Source organism: Oncorhynchus keta, chromosome 4, assembly GCF_023373465.1.
Source record: "Oncorhynchus keta strain PuntledgeMale-10-30-2019 chromosome 4, Oket_V2, whole genome shotgun sequence".
Lineage (NCBI taxonomy): Eukaryota > Metazoa > Chordata > Actinopteri > Salmoniformes > Salmonidae > Oncorhynchus > Oncorhynchus keta.
In genome coordinates, this window is record NC_068424.1 from 26,570,197 (window position 1) to 26,583,457 (window position 13,261).

Genomic DNA, 13,261 nt, shown 5'->3' on the forward strand with positions numbered 1-13,261 from the left:
AGCTCTCAAGCTTAGCCTTTTGTTAACAACACTGTCATCTCAGATTTTCAAAAATATGCTTCTCAACCGTAGCAAAACAAGCATTTGTGTAACAGTATTGATAGCTAGCGTTAGCATTTAGCGTTAGCATTTAGCGTTAGCATTCAGCAGGCAACATTTTCACAAAAACCAGAAAACCATTCAAATAAAATCATTTACCTTTGAAGAACTTCGGATGTTTTCAATGAGGAGACTCTCAGTAAGATAGCAAATGTTCAGTTTTTCCTGAAAGATTATTTATGCAGGAGAACTTGGTCCGTTTTCTGCGTCATGTTTGGCTACCAAAAAAAAACGAAAATTCATTCATCCAAACTTTCTTCCACATTAACTCCATAATATCGACTGAAACATGGTAAACGTTGTTTAGAATCAATCCTCAAGGTGTTTTTCACATATCTCTTCATGATATATCATTCCTGGAAGTCTCCTCTCTGTCTCAATCACATGGATGAATGCGAGCAGCTTGGAGATTACGCAACAATTTCAACAAAGGACACCGGGCGGACCCCTGGTAAATGTAGTCTCTTATGGCCAATCTTCCAATGATATGCCTACAAATACGTCACAATGCTGCAGACAACTTGGAGAAACGATAGAAAGGGCAGGCTAATTCGTGGCGCTTTCACAGCCATATAAGGAGACAATGAAAAACAGAGCGTCAAAAATCCTGCTCATTTCCTGTTTGAAGTTTCATCTTGCTTTCGCCTGTAGCATCAGTTCTGGGGCACTCACAGATAATATCTTTGCAGTTTTGGAAACCAAAGCTGCCAATTATATGCATAGTCGAGCATCTTTTCGTGACAAAATATTGCGCTTAAAACGGGCCCGTTTTTTTATCCAATAATGACATAGCGCCCCCATAGGTTGAAGAAGTTAACAAGGCCCACCTGTTAATTGAAATGCATTCCAGGTGACAACCTCATGAAGCTAGTTGAGAGAATGCCAAGAGTGTGCAAAGCTGTCATCAGGTGCAAAGGGTGGCTACTTTGAAGAATCTCAAATATAAAATATATTTTGATTTATTTAATACTTTTTTGGTTACTACATGATTCCATATGTGTTATTTCAGAGTTTTGATGTCTTCACTATTATTCTACAAGGTAGAAAATAGTAAAACTAAAGAAAAACCCTTGAATGAGTAGATGTGTCCAAACTTTTGACTGGTACTGTGAGTATTCAGACCCTTTACTCAGTACTTTGTTGAAGCACCTTTGGCAGCGATTATAGCCTTGAGTCTTCTTGGGTATGACGCTACAAGCTTGACACACCTGTATTTGAGGAGTTTCTCACATTCTTCTCTGCAGATCCTCTCAAGTTCTGTCAGATTGGATGGGGAGCGTCGCTGCACAGCTATTTACAGGTCTCTCCAGAGATATTAGATCTGGTTTAAGTCCGGCCTCTGGCTGGGCCATTCAAGCCACTCCTGCGTTGTCTTGTCTGTGTGCTTAGGGTTGTTGTCCTGTTGGAAGGTGAACCTTCACCCCAGTCTGAGGTCCTGCGCACTCTGGAGCAGGTTTTAATCAATGATCTCTATGTACTTTTCTTTGTTCATCTCCTCCCAGGAGAGAGTAAAGGACGCCGTGACTTCAGGAGTTATGAGAAGCCCTGGCAGATCCATCCTAAGAAACCCAAGAAGTCTAAGAGTGATCTGGCTGTGTCTAACATCTCCCCTCCCTCACCAGAGTCCAAGTCCCGTGAGTGTATCTGCATTTGAATGCTGTGTATCTGTGAGAGCCTCTGTATCTCCCTTCTCTCGTCCAACAGACTGTAGTAGAGGTTCGGATAGGAACCGTTCACCCTTTACGTTGATACCTGCTGTACCCTAAGCATTCACCTCATTGCTTTCAGTCTTCCCTTTTATACACCAATATAACCTTTAACAGTCCTGTCAGTACTTCTGTCATTACAAATTGATGTCGGGAACCTCTCGGCAGCAGATGTAGCAGGTGCCAATCCTGCCAGTCTTTTCTGAACAAAGTCCACCGACAGTAATACAAACACCAGGAAGCTTCTTTGCTTTCGGTGTGACAGACAGACACATCAGGTCTTAGTGAAGGTGGTGTCACGGCACAGCGCTTACAATCTCCCCTAAACTCCAGCAAGCTGAACTGCAGGTTTGAGTAGAAACCGTTCGTCCATTTCATTGATGCCTGTTGTACCCCAATTATTCACCTCATTAGTTTCAATCTCCCCTTTTAATTGGATGTAATTTCCCATTAAATTAGTCATGGTTAACTGTGCTAGAGCCAGATGGGTACCGGAGGGTCTATAGCACAGACAACTGGGGGGATGGAATCTGAACGAGAGAGAGAGAGAGATGGGTCAGAGAGAAAAAAAGATGGAGAGAGAGAGAGAAAACTCAATAATTCAGTATTGCTCTCTGTCTCTGCCAGTCCCAGGCTATTTCAGGCTGTGGTCAGACCATTGCTCAGGAGGAAATGAATGTGAGGATCTGTCTCTATCTCTGTGTCTGTGTGTCTACCCTGGTGGCCCTGATTGCGAAGCTTTTCCAATATCACACACTACACCTCAACTGGCAGCAAAGAGACAGAGCTGTGCTCCTCTCAAAGCTGCACCAGAATATAATGGGAGATGTTGTTGAAACATCTATTGGCGGCCCCAGCCAAGTCATGAAACAGACCCTGAGTGTACAAAACATTATGAACACCTGCCTTTTTTTCTCTCCCAAGGACGGATTGACCAGGTGAAAGCTAAGATCGCTTATTGACGTCACCTGTTAAATCCACTTCAATCAGTGGAGATGAAGGGGAGGAGACATGTTAAAGAAGTATTTTTAAGACTTGAGACGATTGAGACATGGATTGTGTGTGCGTGCCATTCTGAGAGTGGATGGGCAAGACAAAAGATTGAAGTGCCATTGAGTTGGGGGGGGGTTCTGTAAAATGTATACAGGTTCAGAACTTTTGTGAAATAGCACAGTTACAAATATGGCAAGTCAAACAGGATGGACATCAGAAATAGAGGAAGGCGAGGACAAAAAACAACATAATATAACTATTGTAAAATACATCGTGTCTGTAAAATGTATATAGTATGTAGAAGCCTCAGTGTTGTTGTCCATTAGTTTACTCCAATTAGGGGATGGGTGGAGGGGTTGGGGGAAATAATAAAGGAAAATATATTTAAAAAAAGATAGGTATATTTATATATGTATGTATGTGTATTTGTATGTATATGTTTGTGTTTATATATGTATATGTGTATATATGTTAAGGGTGTGTACTGGAGGCGAAGTCAGCTGCAGGAGAGTGGAGTGGAGTGTAGTGAACAGGCGCACTTTTTATTCCCAAACACGGAACATAGACAAAAAGAATGGCGCGTAACAATACCCACATAACATAAATACAATTTCACACAAAGACATGGAGGGGAACAGAGGACTAAATACGTAGTGTGATTAGGGAATGAAAACCAGGTGTGTATGGAACAAGACAAAACAAATGGGAATATGAAAAATGGTGCGGCGATGGCTCGAAAGCCGGTGACGTCGATCGCCGAACGCCACCCGAACAAGGAGAGGAGCCGACTTCGGCGAAAGTCGTGACAGTATATGTACAGTCGTGGCAAAAGGTTTTGAGAATGACTCAAATATTAATTTTCACAAAGTCTGCTGCCTCAGTTTGTATTATGGCAATTTTAATATACTCTAGAATGTTATGAAGAGTGATCAGATGAATGAACTTTGCCATGAAATGAACTGAATCCCCAGGGCTACATTGCAGCCCTGCCACCTCCGTCAGCCATGGTTAACTGCAAGGAAACACGTGCCGTCATCATTGCTTTAAACAAAAAGGGCTCCACAGGCAAGGATATTGCTGCCAGTAAGATTGCACCTAAATCAACCATTTATCGGATCATCAAGAACTTCAAGGAGAGCAGTTCAATTGTTGTGAAGAACGCTTCAGGGCGCCCAAGAAAGTCCAGCAAGCGCCAGGACCGCTGCGGGATCGAGCCAACACCAGTACAGAGCTTGCTCAGGAATGGCAGCAGGCAGGTGTGAGTGCATCTGCACGCACAGTGAGGCATAGACTTTTGAAGGATGGCCTGGTGACAAGAAGGGCAGCAAAGAAGCCACTTCTCTCCAGGAAAAACATCAGGGACAGATGGATATTCTGCAAAGGGTACAGGGATTGGACTGGACGATTGGACAATTCATGTGTGGGGTTGCTTCTCAGCCAATGGTACCAACACATCCTCTGAGAGCAACGTCTCCCAACCATCCAGGAACAGTTTGGTGACGAACAATGCCTTTTCCAGCATGATGGAGCACCTTGCCATAAGACAAAAGTGATAACTAAAGTGGCTCGGGGAACAAAACATCAATATTTTGGGTCCATGGCCAGGACAATCCCCAGACCTTAATCCCTTAATTTGTGATCAATCCTCAAGAGGCGGGTGGATACACAAAATCCCACAAATTCTGACAAACTTATGCAAGAATGGGCTGCCATCAGTCAGGATGTGGCCCAGAAGTCAATTGACAGCATGCCAGGGCAGATTGCAGAGGTCTTGAAAAAGAAGGGTAACACTACAAATATGGACTCTTTGCATCAACTTCATGTAATTGTTAATAAAAGCCTTTGACACTTATGAAATGTGTAACGGTTTTCTTGAGTCGAAGGAGAGGCGGACCAAAATGCAGCGTGGTTACTATTCATGGTTCTTTTAAAAAAAAAACTAGACATCAACAAACTAACAAAACAAGCAACGTGAAAACCCAAAACAGCCCTATCTGGTGCAAACACAGAGACAGGAACAATCACCCACAAACACACAGTGAAACCCAGGCTACCTAAGTATGATTCTCAATCAGAGACAACTAATGACACCTGCCTCTGATTGAGAACCATACTAGGCCGAAACATAGAAATACCCAAATCATAGAAAAACAAACATAGACTTCCCACCCCAACTCACGCCCTGACCATACTAAATAATGACAAAACAAAGGAAATAAAGGTCAGAACGTGACAAAATGCTTGTAATTATACTTCAGTATTCCATAGTAACATCTGACAAAAATATCTAAAGACACTGAAGCACTGAATAATTGTGTCATTCTCAAAACTTTTGACCACAACTGTAAATATATAAATATATATATTTACCCCAAAAATATATGGGGAATTGGAAATGATTCAGACAATTACATTGCTGGAAGCAACAATCTATCCGCAATATTAAAGTTGACCCACCCCTTAAAACAAAGACAGTGAGCAAGAGAGAGAGAGTTCGAGGAGGAGGGTGGAAACTGTTTAGTCTCCCCTCTCATCCTTATATGAACCTTGATCATGTGATATCCTGTATGATGGGAAATGAAACTTAAAAGCAGACCCTTATTCGTTTGCATAATGACACACCATTGTCATAACTTCCTCAATAACTGTTCTAAAGTAATCTGTTGAATCACTCTTACCTTACTTGTACCATGAGATCAAAATCACCGAGACAACATTAGGTAAGTACTTTATCCATCTAATCGTGATCATACTTCCTAAGTGTCATAAGTTTGACATTTTGGTTTCAATATTTCAACTCTGCATTTTGGATATTTTTGGAATCTGTAGATGAGCAGTTTGTTTAGGATGTCCTTTGCCTTGACTATTTTAAGTCATCTCTGTAAAATGTGCATATGATCAAAGAGTAGGTCACCAACAAAAAAGCGAAACAATTGAATGAATGCATACCATGACATTTTCATGTCATCAACACATGTTGTGTGAACAGACCTTTGATGGGGGAGATGCTCAAGGTAAAAAAAAGCCACACTCATCACACATTGTAGGGTAAACAAGTTAGAACCACAGATGAAATGGAGGAAGTAAAAGTATCTTTGCTAGAACCACTACTGTGGTGGTCTGGATCAGCTGATCATCCAAAATGTAGATGAATCAGCTAGTTAGTTATGCTTCCAAAACAAGCTAACTAGTCTTTACTTGATTTAAATCTGTTCTGCTACTGACAGTCAAACTGCAGTTGCCCCCTTTTCCTGTCCCTGATCCTGAGACGAGACATGCTAGCAACCCTAAGTAACCAACTACTGGCAGTATTCATTTCAAACTCACCACCCAGCGCTGTAGATCACTCCATGCAGGTTGAAGGGTTAGGGAGGAGACTTGTTTCAAGATGAATGAGTTCATGAGAATATCTAGTTTAATAGGCAATTTGTTACAATTTAAAGTGACAAGAGAGAAAATAAATTGGTTTAAAAAACACCATCAATCAAAAGGGCACTGTTTTAATATTAGGGATAAAGGGCAGGTTCTCCAGTACCCCTAGGACTTTATCTGAGCATGTGCCTGACTGGCCATATCATTAGGGTGTAGTAGATCTCTCACATCACTGACAGTCCTGTCTTCATTACAGCAGCATTTACACAACCATGTGGGCAGAAGATGACTTCACTCTTCCCTCTGGGGTAGTGCGACTGGGCCAAACTGAACCACAACATGGCTATACCTACATCATGTACCACGGCACCACTACGCAGGCCGCAAATCAAATTCTGAACACTGGTTTTCGTCAGTCTGCTGGTGGTATGTTGGGGCGTGGAGTGTACCTCAGCCGAGACCTGCAGAAGGCAAGCAGGTACCCCATAAAGCTTCCTGAAAATCAGAGGGTTGTCATCCGAGTCAAAGTCAATGTGGGCAAGGTGAAAAGAATTGACAATCAGTATCATCCTCTGCGGACAACCTGGCATGAGAACGGTTACGACACCGCCTGGGTTCCTCCTAACTGTGGTATGGTGAAGAGTGGTCTAGAAGAGGACTGTGTCTGGGATCCAAACCGCATCACTGTCTTAAATTTCATCCAGCCTAAAATGCAACAGCCCCAGGGTCCTTCATGTGTAATAATATGAAGAGAAAAATACATTGAATGCATTTAAACAGTATGTCATTTAGACTCATTGACTAAAGCAACAGCTGATTTTGACCAATAAATTGTTAGAAAAATAAACTGTCATCTCTTGTTATGTCATTGATCAACATTCCATTCTCATGACTTTTCCTATGCCATGACAGAGAGAACATTTACAAGAAAACTAAACTACAGTAGCTCGCCTTTTCTCCTGACTGCAGGGTGAGGTCTAAGAGCTCAAGATAAAAGCAGATAATCTATATATAAATATACTGTAGGTACAATGATTATGGGTGAATCACTCTATTCATTTCAACAACCAACAAAACAATGAACATTTTGTGAATATTAATAGTTGTACCTATTGCTTATTTTGAGCAATGAAATATGTTAAATAGCAGAAAAGCCTGAATAGATTTTTTTCTCTCCATAGAAAGACAAGTAGTGTGTGTTTGTTATGTATGTTGTGGGTTAGAGTTTGCTGCATGGTAACCGTGCACTTCAAAACAAGTTAGAAAGCATGACCATTACGCCACCACAATCTCATCTTTTATAATAATATTCAATAGCTTCATCGCCCAGGTAATAAAGGCATCAACATACGGTTTACATACATGTCTATTGTTATTCAACATTCTGTTAACATACAGTACATGCAGTCATACATACAGTCAGTCATATGTCATTCCACATTTGTTTCTAGTCTTTCTCTGCTACTGTTACAGTTGACTATTACAATGGAAAGAAGGAGAAAAATAGAGAGAGGAAGGAAGGAAGGAAAGGGAGGAGAGGAAAGAACAGCAAAGACTAAACATGCCTCTGCTAACTTGTGTATGTTAAGACACCGTGTGACTCATGCAGTAAATTAATTTACACTAAATAACAACAGATAAAATCCTCTTATTCTTCCTCAAAACAAAAAGGTAGATTACGTACCTGTGTACTCGCCAGTGTTGCCCATACTGTAGAATACTTCTAGTAATCCAGTATATTTCAGTCATGAAACATACATGAAACATGCATAACACCTGGTATCTCTGTATCTTTGTAGAACATGTCTAGTACTGTACTTTACACAGATGGCTGATGCAATTCAAAGTAGTCATCCATACAGAAGTAATTTTCAGTTATGCAACGCAGTACAAATCAAATCAAATTGTATTTGTCACATGCGCCGAATACAACAGGTAGACCTTACAGTGAAATGCTTACTTAGAAGCCCTTAACCAACAATGCTTTAAGAAGTTTTAAGAAAAATGAGTGTTAAGTAAAAAAATAGAAAATAAAAGTAACAAATAATTCAACGGCAGCAGTAAAATAAAATAGCGAGGCGATATACAGGGGGTACCGGTACAGAATCAATGTGGAGGCTATATTTTTTTATTTAACTAGGCAAGTCAGTTAAGAACAAATTCTTAATTTCAATGATGGCCTAGGAACAGTGGGTTAACTGCCTGTTCAGGGGCAGAACGACAGATTTGTACCTTGTCAGCTCGGGGGTTTGAACTTGCAACCTTCCGGTACCCCCTAGGCTACCCTGCCGCCCAGGGGGTACCGGTACAGAATTAATGTGGAGGCTATATACAGGGGGTACCGGTACAGAGTCAATGTGGAGGCTATAAACAGGGGGTACCGGTACAGAATCAATGTGGAGGCTATATACAGGGGGTACCGGTACAGAGTCAATGTGGAGGCTATAAACAGGGGGTACCGGTACAGAGTCAATGTGGAGGCTATATACAGGGGGTACCGGTACAGAGTCAATGTGGAGGCTATATACAGGGGTACCGGTACAGAGTCAATGTGGAGGCTATATACAGGGGTACCGGTACAGAGTCAATGTGGAGGCTATATACAGGGGGTACCGGTACAGAGTCAATCTGGAGGCTATATACAGGGGTACCGGTACAGAGTCAATGTGGAGGCTATAAACAGGGGGTACCGGTACAGAATCAATGTGGAGGCTATATACAGGGGTACCGGTACAGAGTCAATGTGGAGGCTATATACAGGGGTACCGGTACAGAGTCAATGTGGAGGCTATATACAGGGGGTACCGGTACAGAGTCAATGTGGAGGCTATATACAGGGGGTACCGGTACAGAGTCAATGTGGAGGCTATATACAGGGGTACCGGTACAGAGTCAATGTGGAGGCTATATACAGGGGGTACAGGTACAGAGTCAATGTGGAGGCTATATACAGGGGGTACCGGTACAGAGTCAATGTGGAGGCTATATACAGGGGGTACCGGTACAGAGTCAATGTGGAGGCTATATACAGGGGTACCGGTACAGAGTCAATGTGGAGGCTATAAACAGGGGTACCGGTACAGAATCAATGTGGAGGCTATATACAGGGGGTACCGGTACAGACTCAATGTGGAGGCTATATACAGGGGGTACCGGTACAGAGTCAATGTGGAGGCTATATACAGGGGGTACCGGTACAGAGTCAATGTGGAGGCTATATACAGGGGTACCGGTACAGAGTCAATGTGGAGGCTATATACAGGGGTACCGGTACAGAGTCAATGTGGAGGCTATATACAGGGGGTACCGGTACAGAGTCAATGTGGAGGCTATATACAGGGGGTACCGGTACAGAGTCAATGTGGAGGCTATATACAGGGGGTACCGGTACAGAGTCAATGTGGAGGCTATATACAGGGGGTACCGGTACAGAGTCAATGTGGAGGCTATATACAGGGGTACCGGTACAGAGTCAATGTGGAGGCTATATACAGGGGGTACCGGTACAGAGTCAATGTGGAGGCTATATACAGGGGGTACCGGTACAGAGTCAATGTGGAGGCTATAAACAGGGGGTACCGGTACAGAATCAATGTGGAGGCTATATACAGGGGGTACCGGTACAGACTCAATGTGGAGGCTATATACAGGGGGTACCGGTACAGAGTCAATGTGGAGGCTATATACAGGGGGTACCGGTACAGAGTCAATGTGGAGGCTATATACAGGGGGTACCGGTACAGAGTCAATGTGGAGGCTATATACAGGGGGTACCGGTACAGAGTCAATGTGGAGGCTATATACAGGGGGTACCGGTACAGAGTCAATGTGGAGGCTATATACAGGGGGTACCGGTACAGAGTCAATGTGGAGGCTATATACAGGGGGTACCGGTACAGAGTCAATGTGGAGGCTATGTACAGGGGGTACCGGTACAGAGTCAATGTGGAGGCTATATACAGGGGGTATCGGTACAGAGTCAATGGGCGTGGGCACCGGTTAGTCGAGGTAATTGAGTTAATATGTACATGTAGGTGGAATTGAAGTGACAATACATAGATCATAAACAGAGAGTAGCATTAGCGTAAAAGAGGGGTCTATGTAGCCCTTGGATTAGCTGTTCAGGAGTCTTATGGCTTGGGGGTAGAAGCTGTTAAGAAGCCTTTTGGACCAAGACTTGGCGCTCCGGTACCACTTGCCGTGCGGTAGCAGAGAGAACCGTCTATGACTAGGGTGGCTGGAGTCGTTGACAATTTTTAGGGCCTTCCTCTGACACCACCTGGTATAGAGGTCTTGGATGCCAGGAAGCTTAGCCCCAGTGATGTACTGTACGCACTACCCTCTGTAGTGCCTTGCGGTCGGAGGCCGAGCAGTTGCCATACCAGGCAGTGATGCAACAGGTCAGGATGTTCTCGATGGTGCAGCTGTAGAACCTTTTGAGGATCTGAGGACCCATGCCAAATATTTTCAGTCTCCTGAGGTCTTGTCATGCCCTCTTCATGACTGCCTTGGTGTGCATGGACCATGTTAGTTTGTTGGTGATGTGGACGACAAGGAATTTGAAGCTCTCAACCTGCTCCACTACAGCCCCGTCGATGAGAATGGGGGCGTGCTCTGTCCTCCTTTTCCTGTAGTCCACAATCATCTCCTTTGTCCTGATCACGTTGAGGGACAGGTTGTTGGCCTGGCACCACACGGCCAGGTCTCTGACCTCCTCCCTACAGGCTGTCTCATCATTGTCGGTGATTAGGCCTACCACTGTTGTGTTATCGGCAAACTTAATGATGGTGTTGGAGTCGTGCCTGGCCGTGCAGTCAAGAGTGAACCGGGAGTACAGGAGAGGACTGAGCACACACCCCTGATGGGCCCCCGTGTTGAGGATCAGCTTGGCAGATGTGTTGTTACCTACCCTTATCACCTGGGGGCGGCCCGTCAGGAAGTCCAGGATCCAGTTGCAGAGGGAGGTGTTTAGTCCCAGGGTCCTTAGCTTAGTGATGAGCTTTGAGGGCACTATGGTGTTGAACTCTGAGTTGTGATGTTTGCAGGAGCAGCACTCACTTCTCAGGACATAGAAGGGCAGAATCCATCAAACTATTTTGTGCATAACATAACATCACAAAAACAAGGTTGATTTGCAAAAATCTTATTTGGATAAGCAAGTCTCTATAATGTTAAAATACTGGATTTCACCAGTAATATATTTGTTTGTTTGTTTACGTGTGAAATTATGAAAATAAAAATACATTGAATGTATTGCAAAAGTATGTAATTTAGACAAATTTACTAAAACAACAGTTGATTTTGACCAATAAATTGTTAGGACAATAAACCGTCATCTCTTGTTATGTCATTGATCAACATTCCATTCTCATGACTTTTCCTATGCCATGACAGAGAGAACATTTACAAGAAAACAAAACTACAGTAGCTCGCCTTTTCTCCTGACTGCAGGGTGAGGTCTAAGAGCTCAAGATAAAAGCAGATAATCATTGTACCTACAGTACATTTATAGATTATGGGTGAATCATTTTAACAAACAGCAAAATAAACAAAATATAAAATAATATTTGTACCTATTGCTTACGTTGAGCAATGAAATATGTTAAACAGCAGAAAAGCCAGAATAGATTTTTTCTCTCCATAGGAAGACAAGTAGTGTATGTTTGTTATGTGTCTTATTGGTGAGAGTTTATTGCAGGGTAACCATGCACTTCAAAACAGGCTAGAAAGCATGAACATTACACCACAATCTCATCTTTTATAATATTTGATATCTTAATCTCCCAGGAAATAAAGGAATCAACATACAGTTTACATACATGTGTCTATTATTATTATTCAACATAGTGTTAAAATCAAATCAAATCTAATGTTATTGGCCACATACACGTGTTTAGCAGATGTTATTGCGTGTGTAGCGAAATGCTACTGCTTCTAGCTCTGTCAATGCTGTAGTAACCGTCATCTCTTGTTATGTCATTGATCAACATTCCATTCTCATGACTTTTCCTATGCCATGACAGAGAGAACATTTACAAGAAAACGAAACTACAGTAGCTCGCCTTTTCTCCTGACTGCAGGGTGAGGTCTAAGAGCTCAAGATAAAAGCAGATAATCTATATATAAATATACTGTAGGTACAATGATTATGAGTGAATCACTCTATTCATTTCAACAAACAACTAATTATTAATCATTTGTGTAAATAATATTTGTGCCTGTTGCGTACATTGAGCAATGAAATATGTTCAAAACAGGCTAGAAATCATGACCATTACGGCAGCACAAGCTCGTCTTTTATAATAATAATGAATAGCTTCATCTCCCAGGAAATAAAGGCATCAACATACGGTTTACATACATGTCTACTTTTATTCAACATACGGTTTACATACAGTACATGTGTGATATGTCATTTCTCGTTTGTTTCTAGTCTTTATACGCCACTGTTACAGTTGACCGTTACAATGGAAAGAGCTTGGAAGGGGAAGAGAAAAATAGATAGAGAGAGGAAGGAAGGAAGGTTTATAAATGTCACATGGACATCCCCCTACTGTAGAACACTTCTAGTAATCCAGTGTATTTCAGTCATGAAACATACATGAAACATGCATAACACCTGTTATCCACAGGATACCCTTATCCTATTTGGAGTGCATTCTTTGTGTCTTAGTGGATTTCAGTCATGAAACATACATAGGATCTCTGCATCTGAGAGAGAGAGAGAGAGAGAGAGAGAGAGAGAGAGAGAGAGAGAGAGAGAGAGAGAGAGGAGGATGCAAACTATTAGTAAATCTGCCGCCTTTCATCCCTATATGTACCTTGGTCATGTGATAACCTGTTTGATGGGAAACAAAATGTACAACTAGAAACTCATTTGTTTGCATATTCACTGCACAACACGCCCTTGTCATATCTTCCTTTAGAAGTGGTATAAAGTCATCCGTTGAATCTCTCTACCTTACCTGTACCCTGAGATCAACGTCAGCTAGACATCCAGCTCTGTCATTAGGTAAGTACGTTATCCATCTAATGTTGATCAAACCTGCTAAGTTTTACATTTTGTTTCTGACATTCCAACATTTCCTTTT

The 13,261-nt window shown here is 42.3% G+C and overlaps 1 protein-coding gene across 2 annotated transcripts in view; it reads left to right on the forward strand.

Moving 5' to 3' along the window:
• c4h8orf34 (chromosome 4 C8orf34 homolog) overlaps window positions 1-13,261 on the forward strand; it is a 175,209-nt gene that overhangs the window by 45,237 nt on the left and 116,711 nt on the right. For both annotated transcript variants that reach the window (XM_052504950.1, XM_052504954.1), the window contains exon 3: window positions 1,602-1,733. In XM_052504950.1, coding sequence (XP_052360910.1) covers window positions 1,602-1,733 — 132 coding nt within the window. The remainder of the gene's footprint in view (window positions 1-1,601; window positions 1,734-13,261) is intronic.